Genomic DNA, 22057 nt, shown 5'->3' with positions numbered 1-22057 from the left:
TTTATAAAGGAATCAACAAACAAACAAGCAAATGAACAAAAAATGCAGACGCAATTACTGATTTAAAATAACTAGCATTTGGAGTGGCTCGGAAAATCAGCTTTCAAACAGTTACCTTTAGAACCACTGCATGATTGGAAAAATAACTTTAAAAATATGTACAACCACACAGAACCTGAAAAAGCAATTGTTAAAACGCTTAACATTTAGCATAGCTCAGTGACTGGAAAAACAGCTTCTTATAAAATGGCTTTTAATGTCAAAAACTGTTTTGCAGCTGGAAAAACAATTCTGTATGTGGAATATTTAACATATAGTACTGGAACAGGATCTCAAGGCATTTGAAAAGCTAATATCAGTACAACAATAATTAAAAAAAAAAAAAAAAAAACTTGTTGACGTGGTGTAGCAACCTATCAACAGCCTGACTAAATCAACTCTCTCACAGCTTTTTAGTAGTTAGAATAGGCTAGATTGACTAGAGCAATGCTTCTCAAAGCCGGTCCACCGCTTGTTCAGGGAAAGCCGCGGGCAGTCCTGACCGGTTTGTTTACCTGCCGCGTCCGCAGGTTTGGCCGATCGCGGCTCCCACTGGCCGCGGTTCGCCGCTCCAGGCCAATGTGGGCTGCGGGAAGGGTGGCCAGCACATCCCTCGGCCCGCGCCGCTTCCCGCAGCCCCCATTGGCCTGGAGCGGCGAACCGCGGCCAGTGGGAGCCGTGATCAGCCAAACCTGCGGACGCGGCAGGTAAACAAACCGGCCCGGACCGCCAGGGGCTTTCCCTGAACAAGCGGCGGACCAGCTTTGAGAAGCACTGGACTAGAGTATAGTCTGAAAAAGAAATGGGACATCTCTCCGTCCACTGAGGATGCAGAGGGTACACTGTGCTGTTTTTCAATCTATCTGAGAGGGGACCAAGGCCTAATCAACTAAGAACTGAGATTTATTCTTTTAATTATTAGCGAGATGTCTCTCCTCCCCAGTACAGCATAACTTGACATACTCCCACTTGCTTCTTCCCTGCCTGGCCTACGTTTAGTACAATACGAGTTTATCTTGCATTAGTGTATTCAAATGAGATTTTAAAACAGATGGGGTGTTGATAAGGTAGAGATATATAGGAAGGTTCTTTTGGGTGGAAGGAGCTGCAAAAGAGGAAGTTCTCATACCCATTACTAATGGAATTGTTCAAGGAGATATGAAGAAGGCCAACAGTAGATGAGCAGAGGATAGGGGGACAGGAGTAAGATGAGAAAAGTACTGTGAAATAGACTGGAGCAAGTCCCTGGAGAGTTCTAGAAACATGGAAAGCTTTTTTGAACTGGATCTTGAAATAAATGGAAAGTCAGTGAAGTTGTTTGAAGACAGGAGTGATCTGGTGAAAGATACTGTTTTGTGTATGAAGTATTTGGAGTGATATGAAAGAAAGCTACTCCCTTTGCAAAGAAAGAGAAGATTAGAGATTGTGGTGGTCAGTGGTGGATTTTTTAAGTGGGAGGGCGTGGGCAGGAACACGTTTTTAGAGAGCTGTGAAGGTATCAGGGGCAAAAGAATTCTACAAATAAACAAATAACAATTATTGTAAGACCTTAAGATGGGGACCAAATGATGGGAGAAGAAAGTGAGTGAAGAGAGGTAATTTTCTTGAGGCAATGGGTTATGTTAGAAATGTCTGGAGGTTTGTGGAGAAGAGACAAGAGAAAAGGGGAGGGGAAGTGAAGGAGAAAGTACTTATTGGAAGGGTTTGGGGGGTGGGGCGGAGTTTGGAGAGAGACGATATCAAATATTAGCTTGAAAAAAGAAAGTAAATTTTCTGATTCATTTTCTATGTCTTGAATTGTTTATCCAAGTAATCCCGTTCTCTTCTCCCCATTGTCTTGAAAGTTGGCTCTGTGTTCAAGCACTACACTTTGCCCACTCACTCTCATAATTAGGACCCTACCAAATTCATGGTCCATTTTGGTCAATTTCACAGTCATAGGATTTTAAAAATCATAAGTTTCATTATTTTAGCTATTTAAATCTGAAATTTCATGGTATTGTAATTGTAGGGGCCCTGACCCAAAAAGGAGTTGTGTGTGGTGGTGGTGGTGGCGGTGGGGGCGTTTGTGGATGGTACTGCTACCTTTACGTCTGTGCTGCTGCCGGAGGCAGTGCTGAATTCATAGCTGAGATGCTGGAGAGAGGCGGCTGCAGGTCAGGAGCCCAGCTCTGAAGGCAGAGCCACCGCCAGCATCAGTGCAGAAGTAAGAATGGTATGGTATGGTATTGCCACCTGTACTTCTGCGCTGCTGCTGGTGGGGCGTTGCCTTCAGAGCTGGGTCCCTGGCCAACAGCCGCTACTCTCTGGCTGCCCAGCTCTGAAGGCAGCACCAAAATAAGGCTGGCAATACCATGATCCTCCTAAAATAACCTTGTGACCTTCCTGCAACTCCCTTTTGGGTCAGGACCCCCAATTTGAGAAACGCTGGTCTTCCCCCGTGAAGGGGGAATAGGGTAAAGGCACACAAAAGACCAGATTTCACAGTCCGTGACATGTTTTTCATGGCAGTGAATTTGGTAGGGCCCTACTCATAATTATTTAACACTTATATTATGGTAGAGCCTACAGGCCATCCAGGCCGGAGTCCCATTGTGCTAAGTGCTGTACAAACATATTGTAAATGATAGTCCCTGACCCAAAGCTCTTACAGTCTAAAGATCAGATATAACAGCTGGATGATATAAACAGGTGGATTGGAGATAGGGAAGACAGGATAACAAAAATAAGAGATGCACATCTTATTACCTTTAAGCAAATGGGTTGTCCTGTTGCCTCCAGTGGGACTACTTGCATGCTTAAATGGTTGCTGGATTGGGGTCTAAATGTGCCAAAGATATTAATTTAACTAAAAGCCAAAATATGAATAGTGCACCAGAAAATTTTCTTTTGTTTTCTAAACAAAATAATATAAAACCAATAGTAAAGGAGTGGAACATCAGAAGTATATAAATAGCAATACAGTAGTCTTAGGAAAGCAACAACAACAAAAAATCCTAAATTGGTGTAAATTTTTTAAATGTAAAAATAGTTAAAATTTGCTTCCTCCTCGCCCCTTCAGTTGTGCAATAAAGTTTACTCCCAGGTTGAGATCTGGGATGCCACGTTTCTGTCTGGAGCAAAATTTTTACAGCTCTGTTACAAACCCCTGAAAATAAGACATCTAATGGAAACACTGACAAGGCCGCTAACGATAGTGATACTTGCCGGTGCCACCATAATAAATGGATAAAGAAATCATATTATTTCTCTCTCCCTGTGACATTATATACTCCATGCCAGCTGAAATGTTGATTTGCTGTTGACATTCACTTAATAAAATTAAATATTGCTTTTTCATATGATTCGGTGAATCCTTTCCTAGCACTGTTGTTATATAATATGGTAGTTAAGTAGTGAAACCTTAAAGCAAATTAGATTAGAAAAAGAAAAAGGATTGGATAGACTTTCTTCTTTCTTCTTTTTCTTGTTAGAAATACACATGTGCATGCAAGAGCAACACAAACACAGAAAATTCTGTATAGCATTTGCTCAGCACCTGGTGAGGTGAGAGCCTTTGGACTTCCTTTTGGGTAGGGAGTGTCGAAAGAGCTTGGGGGAACAGTATCTGCAGCAGGCCAGAACTTGTCTTGCAAAAGGAAACAACAGCTAGGAAGGTAATAATACAGGTTTCCTTCTCATCTGTACCCTAAATCAAAGTACTCTATAATAGAAGACAGTTCCTGAAATGCTGGTAAATGAGAGGACTTCACACACATAAAAATAAACAAAACCAAACATCTCAACCTTGGGCTCAATCTTTAGAGATGGAGGCTTGCCTGAGTCTCAGTCGCAGTAAAGTGCCTTTACACCACTCTGGTAATGTAAAGTGACCTTAGATAGGATTGCCAGGTGTCCGGTTTTCGACCGGAACAGCCAGTCGAAAAGGGATCTTTGCAGCTCCGGTCAGCACCACTGACTGGACCATTAAAAGTCTGGTTGGCGTGGGGCTGGCAGGCTCCCTACCTGGCTCCGTGCGACTCCCCGGAAGTTACGACATGTCCCTCTGAGTCCTAGGCAGAAGCGCAGCCAGGGGGGCTCCGCACGCGTTGTCCCTGCCCTGAATGCCAGCTCCACAGTTCTCATTGGCCGGGAACTGCAGCCAATGGGAGCTGCCGAGGTGGTGCCTGTGGATGGGGGCAGCGAGCGCAGAGCCGCCTGGCCATGCTTCTGCCTAGAAGTTGGAGGGACACATCACCGCTTCCGGGAGCCGCCTGAGGTCAGCGCCACCTGGAGCCCGCACCCCCTCCCCCCCAACCCCCTGCCCTAGCTCTGAGGCCCCTCCCGCACCCTGAATCCCTTATTTATGACACCACCCCAGAGCCCATACCCCTTGCTCACCCCAATGTCCTGTCTCAGCCCTGAACCCCCTTCTGCACCCACACCCCCTGACCCAGCTCGGAACTCCCTCCCACACTTTGAACCTCTTGGCCCCAGCCCAGAGCCACCTCCTGCACCCCAAACCCCTCATTCCTGTCCCCACCCCAGAGCCTGCACCCCCAGCCAGAGCCATTACCTCCCATCCGCACCCGGGGAAGGGGCATGACGGGGGTGTGGCAAGAGTGTTAGGTTTTGTGCAATTAGAAAGTTGGCAACCCTAACCTTAGAGTGGGTGCAAATTTTAGGGCTGCTTGATGTCGTCAAAGCAGTATAAAAGGGGATTGTATTGTACCTGAGAATCAGGTGCAGTGTAGTTAAATGATAACTGAGACAAGTTTGGGAATAATTTACTTAACTAACAACAAGAAATAAGTTATAAATTAAACACAGTGCTGTTTAATTCTATCCTGGCTATATTCTGTCTCTGTCCCTGCAACTAGTTGCCATCTCTGAGGCCAAGTCTATACTGGGATTTTAGGAAACAAATCCCACTAGTGCTACCTCAGGTTCAGCCATACCAGTCATACCAGTGGGAACCCTACTGGTCAGGTTTAACTGCTGTGGTAGAAATATCAAAAGCTGCTGGTGCTTTATCTTTATATAGGCTTCCCGTTCCCATTGTTACTGATGGGAATTTTTTCCTAAAATTCCCTAGTCAGTCCTGAGTGTGACAGAGTCTGTGAGAATTCACAAGAAGTGTGGCACTGGGGAGTGTCCTGCAGGACATTTAGGCAACTTTAAATGCTCTGCTGAAGCTTAACCCCTTATAACACTCAAGAATCTGAACACTCTCAATATTAGCGCCTCACAGGATCAGGCCTACAGCTTAGGTTTAGACAATAACTAGGGTGAAGAACATTTAAATTAGTACTTGATTTCTGCTGTTCATATGCATATACTTTGGTCATGCAAAGCGAGAGCCTTGATTGAATGCAGGCCTTCTGAATGTGAGGTGTGTCCCACCTTGATCTTGAGAGAATATTTGGTCAGCTTGCTTCTGACATTAACAGTTACTTAAAACAATGTCACTTAGAGAGAGGGAAAATGGTGATTAAAATGTATAATTCATAACAATCTGCCAAAAGTAGCAGCTATCGCTCTGGGGAGGATGGAGCTGGTACCTTATTGCATGAAAGAGAGGTTTATTTCCGAGCACGTTGGAGGTCACTGGCTAGGCAGTAAATGGAAGCTCTTAGTGCAGAGATTTGCCATATGTCTGTTCTGTGCAAATAGATTGTTTTCTAAAATAAGCTCCTGAAACACTAACATATTGAAGGCAGTTCCATTACACTCTAACTCCCTGATGTACAGTTACTCTTTCATTACTGGATCCTTCATACTAGGGGTCATTGAACTTTTGTGCGGCTTGGATCTGGCTGTAATTTTACCAGAAATTGCAGTGTAGCTCAGTGAGTGAGATCACTAGACCACAGTGTTGTGGCCCGAGGTCAGCTTTTTAAATTAAAAAACAAAACAAAAAACTATCCATTTATATAAAACTCTGCCCACCACATGGTACAATACTAAAGCACTTGCAATTACTCTGAATTGAGAAAAGGCATCTTTCCCCCCTCTTCCTTTCTTTCAGGGAACAGAAAGGAAAAAAAAGTTGGGCAATGACTTGGCTCTGCTTACAGAGATGTAAACAGATTTCCCAATGTTTAATAATGGTTGTATAGCCGGAAGTGGATGACTGTTCTCTAGCACAATGTGAGCTGTCACCCTGTGAAGAGCAGTAAATGAGTCAGAACATGTGGGTTGTTGATGTTGATGAGTCATCAGCTTCTTGCTTGCCTTAAAGCAGATTTACTTTGATGTAGCTCAGTCACAAAATCCACTCTTTTCGTCCCTGTGACAAACCTTTGGTAAAGAAGCCCATACAATTACTATAGTGATAGCCAAATTGTAAACTTGTATTATTTTATGTGACAGCACACTTGCAAAATAATAGATTTCAGATTAGTTTATCCTCCTCCTCTCCCCTTCATCTTTTTAGATGACTAGGTTTGAATCTCATGGGGTTGGGGGGAAAAAATCCATGAAATAGAAACCAGTGAGGTCAATTTATCATTAGAGTGGGTAATGGCAAAAGGAGGACTAACAGACTTTTCATGCTACTGCTTACTAATTTAAACTAACTGATCCCTCTTGGCAAGGCAGCAGTGGAAGTCAGGGATTAGAGCCTAACAGTTTGAAAATATGATACATGAATTAGTTCAAAATTCTAAAGAACTTTAACATTTTAAAGTGGGAAGCCCACATTCAGATAGGAAACTTGTCACAAAGCACTAGGAGTTAGAGATGGAACAGAATCATAAAAATCTTATTAAAAATAGATAAGGACTTTTGCTTTACCATGTTACAAAGATGGGACAGCCACTAAGATCCCAGAGTTCATGGGCATAGAGCTCATGTTTGAAGTCATGAATGGTAAAGCTCCCTTTGATGTCAGGGAGAGGAGTGTTAGCCCACAGCTGAGCATTTTTGAAAATCCTACCCTTGCATTTTGTCTTTTCTGTCTACTTATATGGCCCGCATCACTGTAATATGTGAGTGCCTCACAGTAATTTAGAAATAGAAATAACTTGTATTGGTGAGAGAGACAAGCTTTTGAGTGGCTTGTCTCTCTCACCAACAGAAGTGGGTCCAATGAAAGATATTACTTCACCCACCTTGTCTCTCTAACATCCTGGGACTGACATGGCTACAATTACACTGCTGAAACAAGTCTTAACTCTTAAGCTTTGTCTATCAGAAAGAAGTTTTACGTTATAACTTAAGGTCTCAATTTAAACCAATATAGTTATATTCCTGTATAAGTGTCTGCACAGGTGCTATATCTGTATAACCATATTGGTTTAACTGGTAAAACTTTCCCACGTAAACAAGGCCTTAGAGAAAGCTCTGTTGTCAAGGGGCTTTTACACATTGTCACCCAGGCTCAGACCTAATGCTGACTTTAATACTGCAAGATAAATACATACTTAGCCTTTAGCCAGTGAAGCCATAAGAATCAAATGGTATGAGCAGTTAAAGCTTTGCTGTCCGTCTTCAGAGTAGTTTGTCTTTTCCACGTAACAGAGTAAAACTGCATTGCAGTATTGTCCTCTTAACACTGAAGGGATGATTTGTGATTTATATTACTTGGTTTTGTCTGAAGCTTTGCTCTCTCTCTCTCTCTCTCTCTCTCTCTCTCTCTGATTTTTGTAAAAATCTTGCCTTGTGGGATTGGTAGTTCTAGAAATAAAACGGGGAGCAGCTGGGCTCATATAAACCCTCAGTAAGGGTGTTTGGAGAGTCCTTTGCATAGTGATTCTCTCCATTTTGCATAGAAATACACAGACTTGAGCTGAAATACTTAAATGAGTCTTCGTTACAAAGACATTTCACTAGTATTAGTGAAACAGTTTACTCTTTTTTTTTACTTCAAGCACTGGACCAGCATCATACTTTTAAGCAATACAGTTCCACAAATACTTTTAAGCAATACAGTTCCACAAATAATGCTAAACTCAACCCTTAGTTACCCTTGCACAGCCCTGCTGAATTCAGGTTGGCCACCAAACTTAATGCATGTTGTTATACTTTTATAATAGTGTTCTGCATAAGAGCCATGTCTCTTTCAGTGTCTGTGATTCTGTGCTGGTAGTAAGAAGAACAGGAGTACTTGTGGCACCTTAGAGACTAACAAATTTATTAGAGCATAAGCTTTCGTGGACTACAGCCCACTTATGCTCTAATAAATTTGTTAGTCTCTAAGGTGCCACAAGTACTCCTGTTCTTCTTTTTGCGGATACAGACTAACACGGCTGCTACTCTGTGCTGGTAATGTATCTTAATTCAGTGGTTCTCAAAGTTGATCCGCCGCTTGTTCAGGGAAAGCCCCATGCGAGCCGGGCCGGTTTGTTTACCTGCCGTGTCCGCAGGTTCAGCCGATCATGGCTCCCACTGGCTGCGGTTCACTGCTCCAGGCCAATGGGAGCTGCAGGAAGGCTGGTCAGCACATCCATCAGCCCGCGCCGCTTTCCGCATCCCCCATTGGCCTGGGAGCCGCGATCGGCCGAACCTGCAGACGTGGCAGGTAAACAAACTGGCCCGGCCCGCCAGTGGCTTTCCCTGAACAAGAGACTTTGAGAACCACTGTCTTAATTGGTTCTGATACTGGAATTTCATGCGTTGCCTGGATTCTCCCCTAAAGGAGTGTTTGAACTTTAGACTGAACACAAGGAGCTACCCAGATGTTCTGCATTCGAAAGTTTGAAACCCACTCACGAAGTTCCATGTCTTGCTCATCAGCCTTTAGCATAAAAGAGATTGCTGTGAATTGAAACTTGTCAGTTCTGATAACCAACAGGTCATGGGATTGGTATAAGGCTCACCCCATGCAGCTTTTTCAGTGTCCAACCTAGACCTTTCTGGTCCAGGTAACAAGACATTGGGCCAAATTCTGATTTCAGTTACCCTGGTATAAATCCATTGATTTCAATGGAATGGGGGGGATATACATGCTTTTGCAAGGGCTTAGTTTGGTCTCCAAAAGGTTAATAAAACTATCTAGAGAGCTGTGATTTATTGTTTATTTTAAAAAACAGCATTGGATGTGAGTGGAAAATGAACCATCTTCCTCTTTTCGTACTTCCTGCTACCTCTCTAAATGCCATATAATTTTTTTTTTTTTTGCAAGATCCTTTAGAGTTGGAATCTAATTTTTAGAGTTGGTGTTAGTTTTAAACCTGTACTGGTACTAATTTTCTTTTTACTAACAATAACTCTTCACATCTAGTAATGTTAAATAAACAGTGTCGGTCAATCACAGTCTTTTCCTTGAATAATGGGATAAAAACCTGTCTAGTGGGCTTAGTTAAAAGTTCCAGTAGTGATCAACAATTCCTTGATCTTGAAAATCACAATATGAACGCCATACTTCAGCCCCTATATTAGAACTCTCTCTTAAAGTTTTTGAATGGAGTAGATATGTTTGTACACTGCTAGATTGGCATCAACATGGGCAATTCAGGGCACTTGTGGCTTTTGGCTAAGGCTATTGAGAACATTTCAAATTTACATAGAGCATTCCTGGGGGGGGGGGGAGAGAGGAGGGGTCATGCAGCTGGATAGTTTTAGATCTGTGATCACTACATTTTTGGATCAATTTCTCAATTCTTTGGGATGTTCAGAAGCCTTGTCACATGGCTATCATTGCTTTACTTTTCACATGTATAATTAAGGCACAGATTATTGTTGTTCATGTAAACAGGATAAAGTTTTTGAACAATACCAATATTAGTTGCAGCTACAGTTTTGTGACTAGCTGCTTTGCATGGCAATTTGCAGAACATTTTTATCATCAGTTTTTGTAAGTCTTTTTATCTGAGAAGGGTTTTATTGCAGTGACATGGCTTGTTTGATTACATTTGTTTTACATCTTTAACTTATAGTTAATAAAGACAAAATGTGCAGATTGTGCTGATTTTTGTGTAAGATTGCAATAATACTTTCTAAAAATGTCTTAACTTAAAAAGAAAATGATTCTTTGTTTATTTATATCAGATGTTGTTTGGTTTCTTCATGTTTTGTGCTGTTTTAATCCTGACTGTTCTAATAGCTAAGAAAAGGCACAAAGTTCACAGGAAGCAAATGGCAGAGCTGTTCCTTGTAATCCCTTGTAGGCAGGGCATCTTCAGTGGGCATATTTTAAATTGCGTGAAATAGGCGGAGAATTGGCTCATGATACAAAGAGGGGGGAAAAAACCTCTTTTACAGAACTGCAACTCATTTCATCCTAATTTGGTGATCAGAAATCAAGTGCTCTGACAGACAAATGTGACAGCTGTTCTTTTGGAAACATTTATCACTTGACTGTGGCATTTATAGTATATCACAGATAGTACTAGGATAGATGTATTAATAAAAACTAAGAGTTTCAATTCCATTGTTTTGTTAAACTAAAAAATATATTTACCTCATTCTAAAGTGCCCTAACATTGAAGCTTGGTCCCCACACGTAAGGTCTGAAATAGTCCAGGGCACTCTGCAAGGCCAGTCTATTTACCCAAGCTTTGAGAATAGGAGGGGCATGATGAGGCCTGGTATTTATGGATGAAGTGGAGTACAGTTTGGGTTTGACTTTATTTCTTCTTGCTGATTTTCCTGTGTCGGGTGGGTAGAAATTGCTGGCTTATTTAATAGTCATGTATTGTTTATATAATGATGTTTTTAAAGTATGTACGAATTACTAAGAGCTTGGGACAGGTACCTTTGTTATACACATGAATCAAAAGAAGTAAAATAAACATATAACTTGCAAATATCATTAATATCTTCAATACTGACTCAAGTAATGCAACCCCTGTATGTGATCACTGCTTCTGGACTGAATGAGAAAAAAGTAATCATGTTTCTTAGTCTATTAATGCCTGTTGCTTGCAGGAAATCATTGAAATGCAAGAATGCTAATGCTGAAAGGAACTTTGATAAGAGAGGAGGATTTTAAAGCTGGGTATTTTAGTATTCTTGTGTGTTTTTCTTTTTGTTAAGAGCCCTTCCTATTGTACATAATTGGTAGTTGCAGTTTAAGGTTTCTGTTTTGTAGTAAGAGTCACAGGCACGTTCTGACAAGTTATGGGTTACCTAATACAACTGGCTTTATAAATACTTTAACTTGTGCATCAAGTTCTTCTAAAGGAATGTATGCTTCCAGTTTATAAAGCTGTATCTGCCTTTGAAAATCACTTAGAAGGAAAATTTAATCTGGCTTAATTTTTTTATCTTGACTACATTTTAAAGGATTGTAAAATAACTTGAAAGTGAAGAATCTATTCTGACATAAGATCAATTAAGATAGTATTTCAGTAATTTCTAAAGATTATGTTTTAATACGAGCTTATCCCTACTTGGGCAGTACATTTCCCCCCTATATGTTTGTTAGAAATCCCAAATGCACAACCCTGATTAAATTTAATCTTTTTACTTGAATTTAGTGTGCCAGTTCAAACAGAATGGTGGGCCTTTAAATAGAATTGACAGTTGCTATAATTACCCCCCACCCTATTTAAAAGTAAATTGGACTATACACTAGAGAAGGGGTTCTCAAACTGGGGGTCAGGACCCCTCAGGGGGTCGCGAGGTTATTACATGGGGGGTCATGAGCTGTCAGCCTCCACCCCAAACCCCGCTTTGCCTCCAGCATTTATAATGGTGTTAAATATATTAAAAAGTGTGTTTAATTTATTAGGGGGGGTCGCACTAAATGGCTTGCTGTGTGAAAGGGGTCACCAGTAAAAAAGTTTGCGATCTACTGTACTAGAGAACATTGCCAAATTTATTTTTATAACTGCAACTTTCATACAAACCATTTATAACACTTTAGAGTTGGAGGTAGACTTGAAAGAGATCATTTCACAGAACCGACTACAATGATTCTTATACTGACAGAAAGGGAAAGTGAAGTAGAATACATGAAAAAAGCTGAAATGTTAATAGTGGTAAAGGCTTGCATGGAGAGCAAGATGGAAGGATGTAATAATGGGGGATGGGAAACATGAGTGAGGTGTATTGCTGTAGCCTATGATCAGCTAAGGAGAAAGTATTAAGGCGAGGCTTGAAAGGAAGTGACTCAGGTGTGTGATCTACAGTTGTGGAGACTTGGAGGGAGTAGGTTAAATGTGAAATGAAAAGTAAAAACAAACAAGCAAACAATTATCAGAGGTATAAAGACAGCCTCAAAACTACTTGTTCATTTTGTTAAGGATTTTTTCTGCTTGGGGCTTATATTATTTCTTGCAATATCCAAACCTGACTTTAGAGCTTTTGGAGGAGTGGGATGGTAACATCACAGTAGGCTGTTGTGATCTCACATACAACTGACCCAGGGTAGGTGTCTGGTCCTTTGGAACTGGAAGTAACCTGAATGATGATGTGATTTTTAGTGCAAGGGGCCATCTATCACAAAAACAAGCTTGCCTGGGTGACAAGATAGACCAGACCAAGGGGACTGACTGTGACTCCATGTTAAGGCTGTTACAGTTCTTGAGGACTTCACAGCTGATACTTGGTGAAATCTAAGTATAGAACTCACACCCAGTTTGGGATTTGTGCCTTGGTTTGTAACAGTCTGTCCTGAGGTTGGCAGTCGCGTTTGTGAGCCACTCCAGATAGCTTGACAGCTGTAACCTGATTTGCAGCGCTCCCAGAGAGGAAAAGGCAACTGGAGTCTTAGGATGAGGGGTGGAGACTGTGATAAAGAGGAAGGTGGTGACAATTGGTCCGGAACAGAGTCCAGTGAAGATACCAGTGATGGGTCCTGTATACAGGGCATGGGGAACCCCCCTTCCCGTAAATATGCAAAAACACACACAGATAGGTGTGTGTGTGTGAATTGTGAACACAGCAAATCTATAGCAGTCTGATACCAGTTTGCTGTGTTTCCAGTTCATAGTTAGTAACAGCGTCAGGGCATTCTTCTCCACTGCTTCTGAGACATCTACGCCGACTATGCAGTCAAGATCTGAAATGAGGCAAGCCACAAGGATTTTGAGTGGGGCTGGAATGCTGGATTTACTACTCAAGACACAGACTGAAGTGATTGTAGAGCACTCTAAAGTGTTACAACAGGTTAAAGAATATTTAGATAAATTAGATATATTCAGGTCATCGGGGCCTGATGAAATTCATCCTAGGGTAGTTAAGGAACTAGCTGAAGCAGTCTCGGAACCAAGAGCTCACAGAGGATGGGTGAGTTCCCAGAGGATTGGAGAAGGGCAAACATAGTTCCTGTCCTTAAAAACAGGAACAAAGAGGACCTAGAGAATTATAGACCAGCCTAATTTCAATACCTGGAAAGATACTGGAACAAATTATTAAACAGACCGTGTGTAAGCACCTGGAGGATAAAAGAGTTATAAGGATTAGCCAGCATGGATTTGGCAAGAACACGTAATCCAAAACCAATCTAATTTCCTTCTTTGACAGGGTTATTGGCCTAGTGGGTAGGAGGTAAGCAATAGACATGATACATCTTGATTTTAGTAAGGCTTTATACACAGTCCCACATGACATTCTTATAAGCAAACTAAGAAAGTGGTCTAGATCAAGTTACTATAAGATGGGTGCACAAGTGGGTGAATGACAATACTCAAAGAATAGTTATCAATGGTCAATCACTGTCAAACTGGGAAGGGCATATCGGTATCCTGCATGGGTCAATCCTAGGTCTGGTATTTTTCAATATTTTCATTAATGACTTGGATAATGGAGTGGGGTATGGTTCTAAAATTTGCAGATGACATCAAGCTGGGAGGGGTGGCAAGCACTTTGGAGGACAGGATGAGAATTCAAAATGACCTTGACAAATCGAGAATTGGTCTGAAATTGACAAGATGAAATTAAATAAAGATATGTGCAAGTATATGTAGGAAGGAAAAATCAAGTGCACAACTACAAAATGGGAAATAACTGGCTAAGTGGTTGTTCTGCTGAGAAGGATCTGGGGGTTATAGTGGATCACAAATTAAATATGAGTCAACTGTGTGATGCAGTTGCAAAAAAGGCTAATATCATTCTGGTGTGTATTAGCAGGAGTGTCGTGTGAAAGACACGGGAGGCAACTGTCCTGTTGGCACTGGTGAGGTCTCAGCTGGAATACTGTGTCCAATTCTGGGTGCCACATTTTAGAAAAGATGTGGATAAATTGGAGAGAGTTCAGAGGAGAGCAAAGCAAATGATAAAAGGGTTAGAAAACCTGACCTACGAGGAAAGGTTAAAAAGCTGAGCATGTTTAGTCTTGAGAAAAGAAGACTGAGGGTGGACCTGATGAGTAAGGCTGCGAGTCTTTCACGGAGGTCACGGAAGTCAGGGATTCCATGACTTTCCGGAATCTCCATGACTTCCGCAGTTGCAGCTACACTGGCCACTGGTCCGGTGTCCCTAGGGCCAGCCACAGGGAGCAGTGGTCTAGGAGTAGCAACGGTGCCTCAGGGCCTCCTCCCCTCCCCCCCTACAGCCGGAGAAGTGGCGGCGGGACCATGGACCGCCCCACCCCAGGAACGGCAGTGGGGCCACAGGCCACCCCCTATGAGCAACAGTGACCACCAGAGCACCCACCCCAGAGCAGCAGCGTCTGCTGGAGTGCGCCCCCTCCCCCAGCACCTAAGTTTTAGTTAGGGGTATTTTTAGTAAAAGTCATGGACAGGTCGCTGGCTGTGACTTTTTGTTTATTGCCCTTGACCTGTCCATGACTTTTTTACTAAAAATACCCATGACTTACTGATGAGTCCTCAGGTATGTTAAAGACTGTTATAAGGAGGACTGTGATCAATTGTTCTCCATGTCCACTGAAGTAATGAGCTTAATCTGCAGAAAAGGAGAATTAGGTTAGATATTAGGAAAACCTTTTTCTAACTATCAGGGTAGTTAAGCTCTGGAATAGGCTTCCAAGGGAGGTTGTGGAATCCTCATTGTTGGGGGTTTTAAGAGCAGGTTGGACAAACACCTTCCAGGGATGATCTAGGCTTTCTTGGTCCTATCTCAAGGGGGTTGGACTTTCAAGGTCCCTTCCAGCCCTACATTTCTATGATTCTATGAAAATTGCAGTGGACCTTCAATCATTTTTGTTGCTCTTCTCTGGTCTTTCTCCAATTTGTCCACATCTTTCCTGAAATGTGGTGCCCAGAACTGGACTCAATACTCCAGTTGAGGCCTAATCAGCACCGAGTAGAGCGGAAGAGTTACTTATCGTGTCTTGCTTACAACACTCTTGCTAATACATCCCAAAATGATGTTTGCTTTTTTTGCAAGAATGTTACACTGTTGACTCATGTTTAGCTTGTGATTCACTGTGATCCCCCAGATCTTTTTCTGCAATTCCTAGACAGTTGTTTCCCACGTTGTATGTGTGCAACTGATTGTTCCTTCCTAAGTGGAGTACTTTGCATTTGTCCTTATTAAATTTCATCCTATTTACTTCAGACCCATTTCTACAGTTTGTCTAGATAATTTTGAATTTTAATCCTATACTCCAAGGCACTTGCAACCCATCCCAGCTTGGTATTGTCCGCCAACTTTATAAGTGTACTCTCTATGCCATTATCTAAAATCACTGATGAAGATCTCGAACAGAACTGGAACCAGAACTGATCCCTGTGGGGCCCCACTCAGTATGTCCTTTCAGCTTGACTGTGAACCACTGATAAGTACTCTTGGGAACAGTTTTCCAACCAGTTATGCACTTACAACCTACATGGAGCTACTATGAGATATTTCCCTAGTTTGTTTATGAGAAGGTCATGTGAGACAGCATCAAAAGTCTTACTAAAATCAAGATATACCACATCTATCGCTTCCCCCCATCCACAATGCTTGTTGTCCTGTCAGAGAAAGCTATTAGGTTGGTTTGACACAATTTGTTCTTGACAAATCCATGCTGACTGTTATTCGTCACTTTATTATCTTCTAGGTGTTTGCAAATTGATTCCTTAATTATTTGCTCCATTATCTTTCCAGTTACTGAAGTTAAGATGGCTAGTCTGTATTTCCCGGGGTTGTTGTTATATCCCTTTTTATAGATTGGCACTATATTTTCCCTTTTCCAGTCCTCTGGAATTTCTCCCGTCTTCTGTGACTTTTTGAAGATAACCGCTATTGGCTCAGATATCTCCTCAGTCAGTTCCTTGAGTATTCTAGGCTGGGTTTTATCAGGTCCTGGTGACCTGAAGACATCTAATTTGTCAAAGACATCATTATGAGTGCTACCATTTGTCCAAATTCATGAAGGTGATCCATACGGAAAGGTAAGCAAAGTGGTGTCACAGCAGATAGAAAACTTGGAAGGCTGCAGTTCATTCAAGAGTAAAAGTAAAGGACAGCATTATAGGTGTTTATAAATGGATTGGGGTGAATCGAGAAGAATGGATAAATGAAGGATCTGAGGAATAATTTTATGGCACTATGTTCTGACAATCTGCATAGTATGCTTGAGGTTTTCCTTTTAAATTGATCTCCCTTTCTTTCCCTTTTGCAGTCATATTGAAAAAATTACGACATGGCAAGACCCTCGAAAGACCATGAATCAGCCACTGAATCATATGAACCATCATCCTGCAGCGACTTCGACACCAGTGCCGCAGAGGTCAATGGCAATGTCCCAGCCAAATCTGGGTAAGTATTGCAAGTCATTTCCTAACTTTAAAAAAAAGGAACTGGCTGTTTATTATACTAGCATTTTCCAATGTACTTTTTGCTTGAGGGCAGGTAACTGTGGACACCAGTGATCCTGTCATCAGGCCAAATAGTATAGTCCCTGTTTCCTCTGTCTATTATTTCTTTCCGAAATCTCAGGAACAAGGGAATAACAGCATTGTTACTGCTTGAGGTAAGGTTCTGACATTGTCAAGAGGCTTTTTGTTTTGGAACCTCCACGGTAAATCCCTTTTGTGGTATTGAGGAGGACAGAAAAGTATATCACCCCAATACTTTTCCATTCAAGCATGCTATAAAACATGCCTTCATCACCACTACATTTTATCAATCTCAAAGCTATAGTACAAAGTTCTGGTAGAAGAAATCTGCCTTGAGCCTTTCCTCTATCTGATCAAGTCCATTGCATGTATTAGATTGTTAGATTCTGCAGCAGCAGTTGCTTAAATGCTTTCAAAATAAAGCTATTCTATTTACATTGATCTATGTCAGGTGGAGGGATGTGAGAACCACTTACAAATGGAATGGATTTTAAAAGAAACAGTTTAAATACTAGATTTTCAATAATGAAATGTGAAGACATTTGCTGAATGGCTTGGGTACTTAGGTACCTGTTGAGTCAGCAAAACACTTAGGAATGTGCTTAACTTTAAGCATGTGCTTACGGTAAGTCCATGAAGATTTAAGAGGAAACTAAAAAGGAAAGAAAAACCTTCCTTATATGCTTAAGAAATAATAAGAATAATAATTAATAATTCTTTGCATTTATATTGCACCTTTCATCTGAGGATCTTAAAGTTCTTTACAAAGGTAAGTAGTATAACTTTTTTTACATATGGAGAAAATGAAACATAGAGAGGTCAGGTTACTTGCCCAAGATCAGACAGTTAGATCAAAGAGGTCTGGTTGAGAGTATAAACCAGATTTTAGTGGAGAGCTGGCCATTGAGTTTGTGTGTATATGTTCTGTGCATATGTAATTCAGCTGGGATCTCTTTTCACACATTGAAAAGACTCCAGAAATCTTTAAGTTGTCAAGAGTCACCTATGGCAGCAATACAAAAGATATACTCATTTTCATGTTTTGTTTATAAGTACTTTACTGATAACTAGTCCCTAAGGTAAATCACCCCATGCTCTCACCACTTGTTTTTTTCCTAACAACTGTCACTGCTTGGATATTTACAGTACAAAGCTATTGTTGGTTGTGCTATGCAAGTCAGTGGACAGTAGCAGATGTGTCACGAGAATGGACATCTGAAGCAGAAACCTGAATAAACTCCAAAAGGCTAGTGAGTCACACTAAATGGTAATACCAACACTTTGCTCTGTGCGTATTATTTAAAATCACAGCTGCCAGTAGTTCACTCTGTGTTCATAGCAATCCTAAAATAAAGGCTCAAAAGGAAAAAGATGGGACAATTTTTTCTTTTGCTCACGTCAACCCTTCAGCTGGTGTTGCCACCTTTATCTTCGCCGTACAGTACCAAAAAAAAGGAGGGGAAAAACCCACACATTATAATTTTTAAGACAGGATTTCCCCAAAGATTTTGAGGAAAGGCAGAGAGTCAAATCCATTAAGTAGTGATTTAAAAAACAAAACAAAACAAAAAAAGTATTTTTAAATTAAAGGTTGTGTGTGTGGGGTCTCAATGAGGATTCATGAGATTAAAAATAAAAGCCAGGTGGGGCATCACCCATTGGTTTAGTTGGGGATTTCTCTTGAAGGGATTTGGATGCCATAATATAGTGAAAGGAAAATACTTTGGGTCAAGTTCATCCCTGGGACAACTCCACTGACTTCACCTCCAACTACTCCGTACACTTCATTCAACCTCCCACCCCCACATAATTTGGAGCAATCTTTTCTGTGTTTGTACAGGGTCTAGAACAATAGGATTCTAGTCTGTTATTAGGTCTAGACACTACTGCGATAGAAGTAAAAAGTTAATTTCCACAGTGTCGACATTAATGTAATCGATTTGGTGATTTCTTCAACACAAATTACAGGGGGTTTTCTGGGCCTAGCTACTTCTTTGTGAGATGGTACAGCAAGTCCTTGGGAGTTTTGGCTGCATGGTAGGATAACTCTTTTCTTTCATCAGCTCTGTATCAGGTGCTGTATCAGGATTTCTGGTTTTACAATCCAAGTACTGATCTAGATAGACCACTGAAATGTATGTGTTAAAACCCTAAAAAAGAAAACTATATTAACTTACTAAATAAAAACGGGAACATCATTTTATTTAAAAACAAAAACAAATAATTCAGTTTAGTCTAATTCAGGGGTAGGCAACCTGTGGCATGTGTGCCGAAGGCGGCATGCGAGCTGATTTTCAGTGGCACTCACACTGCCTGGGTCCTGGCCACCGGTCCGGGGGGGCTCTGCATTTTAATTTAATTTTAAATGAAGCTTCTTAAACATTTTAAAAACCGTATTTACTTTACATACAACAATAGTTTAGTTATATATTATAGACTTATAAGAAACCTTCTAAAAACGTTAAAATATATTACCGGCACGTGAAACCTTAAATTAGAGTGAATAAATGAAGACTCGGCACACCACTTCTGAAAGGTTGCCGTCCCCTGGTCTAATTGCAAAGTGTTCATACTTACAGAGATTGCAAGATTGTGATTTAAACCTTCCCCCAAAAAACTTTCACCTATCCTCATGCAAACACACTCTGGATACTGGATGTGACAGTTCAAAGTACACATAACCAGTTTTCAGTTCCATATCAGGTGTCTCTATTTTGAAATCATTTTTGCCAAAAGAAAATGACATGTCCCTTTGCTATTTTGTGACACTACCAGTGTTGTTATAAAACCTGCTTTGTTGGGTTCATGTCAGACATTTAAATGAGCAGTTTGCTGGAATAGTGCTCCGGCCCCTGAGCCAGAAGCTATTGTGCCAACATCCTACCAGACATCACAGGAAAAATGAAAACTGGATAACAAGATAAACCGCCCTTCTGGCGATAGTTGGTTCCTAACCTTTTAGCAAAAGCAGTCTACGCCTCAGTCTGTTGCCTTTTTCAACACTGTAGGAATTAAAAAATAAGTTTTTCTTTTGAAGATATGCCACCTACAAGCAAGACGTTTAAGTATTCCAGGTCTGAGTCCTGGTCTGCACTTCCAATTACTAACATGTGTTTTTCTTGCTATGCTTCTTGTGATGATATGGAAAATGTGGTCTGTTTTGTACAGCTTGTTGTACTGGTTTATAACTTCCCTTCAGCTATATTTTCTGGGAAACGTGCAAAGGCACTTATAAACTTTTTATCAAAAGCAAATAATGCGACTAAATGATAGCAAATCCTAATATGCTTGTGGCTTTGGGCATAGAGAAATCTATAGTGAAGGGTCATTGAAATTTGAAGACAGATTTTAAGGAATCTGCAGCCCTTTTCTATGCCCCCCCCCACCCTTTTAACTATGGTTTATGTGGTAAATTTATGAGCTACACATCTGCGGTTTCATATAGCTTTACCAGTTCTGATGCTCTCACTACCTTTTAAAAGTTTGTTTTTATAACTGCTATTTAATATAGAAAACTGAAGGCATTTCTCTCTTTGATGGATCTTGTTAGTTCTAGACATACTCATGTAAAGCCAATATATGCTTATATGCTAGGTCAGATTAGTCCAACTCCGCAGAAGTCAATGAAGTTGCACATGTGTAACTGAGAGCAGAATTTGGTCTTAAAATCAATATAATTGGCTAGCAAATGTTAGGGGTTTTTTTTAAGCCTGGAATTTCTAAACTGCTCACTCATTTGTGTCTCCAAAATTGTTAGTATCTGGCTGTACAAAGAACAGATTACTTTAGCAGGAGGAGTTTTCTAATTATAGGGTGAAGGAAGTGTCTCTGAAGACCTGAGGCTAGGTCTACACGAGAGAACTTACAGCAGCATGGCTGTCCCCATGCAGCTGCACTGCTGTAAGATCTCTTGTGTAGCTGCTCCATGCCAATGGGAGAGAACTCTCTTGTTGACATAATTAAACCAGCCCCAATCAGTGGCGGTAAGCCGTGTTGGCAAGAGAAGCTCTCCCACCAACATAGCACTGTGCACACTACCACTTATCCTGGTGTAACTTATGTCGCTCAGGGGTGTGTTTTTCACACCCCTGAGTGACATATGTTTTGCTGACATAAGTGGTAGTGTAGACATGGCCTCAGTGAAAGACAGTATTTCTTTTCCTTTCATCAACACTTGATATGCCCCATTTATTTAATGCTGAATCTGCACATGAATCCAGTTTCTGTCTAACCTAACATGAATGGATCAGGTGAAGCAGACTAGCTGTCTTTCTCAAATGACTGAAAGAAAAAAAAATATTACTCCAAAGTGAGTGAAAAGTGGTCTCCAAACTGATCTGCCCCAATAAAAAAGGGGCAGTGAACCATTCTGAAGTGTCTATGAATCTTGCCTAATACCTTCATTAGGACTAGAGACACAAGTCTGCTATCTTTTCTGATCCGCTAACCTCAGTCTAGGCACAGGATACAGCCTTCTTTGTTAAGTGTATATTATTTGTTTGTATTATTTCTTAATAATTTGCCCAAGTGTTTAGCTCATGGAGATCACACTTTATATTGAGGTTCCATTTATAAATGGTTAATAAATGATTAATAGATTGTTATATAGTCAGACAGATAAATATGATGCTTACAATGTATAACAAACATTACTTACATCTGTATCATGCTCATTACATCTATTAATCAGTTATTAATCTTTTATAAACCATTTCTAAACGGAACTTGAATATAAATTGTGACCCCGATGGGATTATTTGAAACTTAGGGTTGTAAAGAAATATGATCTGCAGTGACCTTAATAGCAATCCCTGGAGTAAGAGGGTTGCTGAGTATTGTTTTAGCCTGTATGTAGGCAAGTATTTTTTTTAAAGCAGACCCTCATGAATGTTTGATTTCTTTGTATACTGTGCATCATGCAACACACAGATTTTCACTCTGGTTCCTTGGAGCTACTTCAGTCGGACTACTTTGGTGCATACATACAACCCTTACTGAAGTTGCTGAACACAGTCTGGCCTTTAATTAAATATTGCCCAGATTTATCATTATGCAAATTGCTTTAATATGAAATGTAATGAAAACACACCAGATTACTTGCTTCACTTTTTGATATAATTCAATTTGTGTTTATATGGCTGAGTAGCTGCTATTTAGAAAAGGTCTAACCAAAAATTAGGCCAAGTTTCAAAGAAGTCAGTGGGGCTCAGCATGGGTACAGGCACACAGCTGTGTACCATCAGTTGCAGGACTGAGGCTTTACTACAAACGCTAGATACGTTTGGAATAAATGACTGGTAAAAGAAGTCAGTCTCTGTTTCTGTCTTTAATATTCTATTTAGAATTTTTGATTAATCCTTCCAAAG

The 22057-nt window shown here is 40.8% G+C and overlaps 1 protein-coding gene across 1 annotated transcript in view; it reads left to right on the top strand.

Annotated features, from left to right (window-relative positions):
* WWTR1 (WW domain containing transcription regulator 1) overlaps positions 1 to 22057 on the top strand; it is a 126009-nt gene that overhangs the window by 56956 nt on the left and 46996 nt on the right. The window contains exon 2 of the mRNA XM_034780495.1: positions 16475 to 16611. Within this exon, the coding sequence (XP_034636386.1) occupies positions 16475 to 16611 (137 nt within the window). The remainder of the gene's footprint in view (positions 1 to 16474; positions 16612 to 22057) is intronic.

Source organism: Trachemys scripta, chromosome 9 (assembly GCF_013100865.1).
Source record: "Trachemys scripta elegans isolate TJP31775 chromosome 9, CAS_Tse_1.0, whole genome shotgun sequence".
NCBI classification, from domain to species: domain Eukaryota; kingdom Metazoa; phylum Chordata; order Testudines; family Emydidae; genus Trachemys; species Trachemys scripta.
The sequence above is the reverse complement of the archived record's forward strand: the minus strand, read 5'-3'. Positions and strand labels throughout refer to the sequence as shown.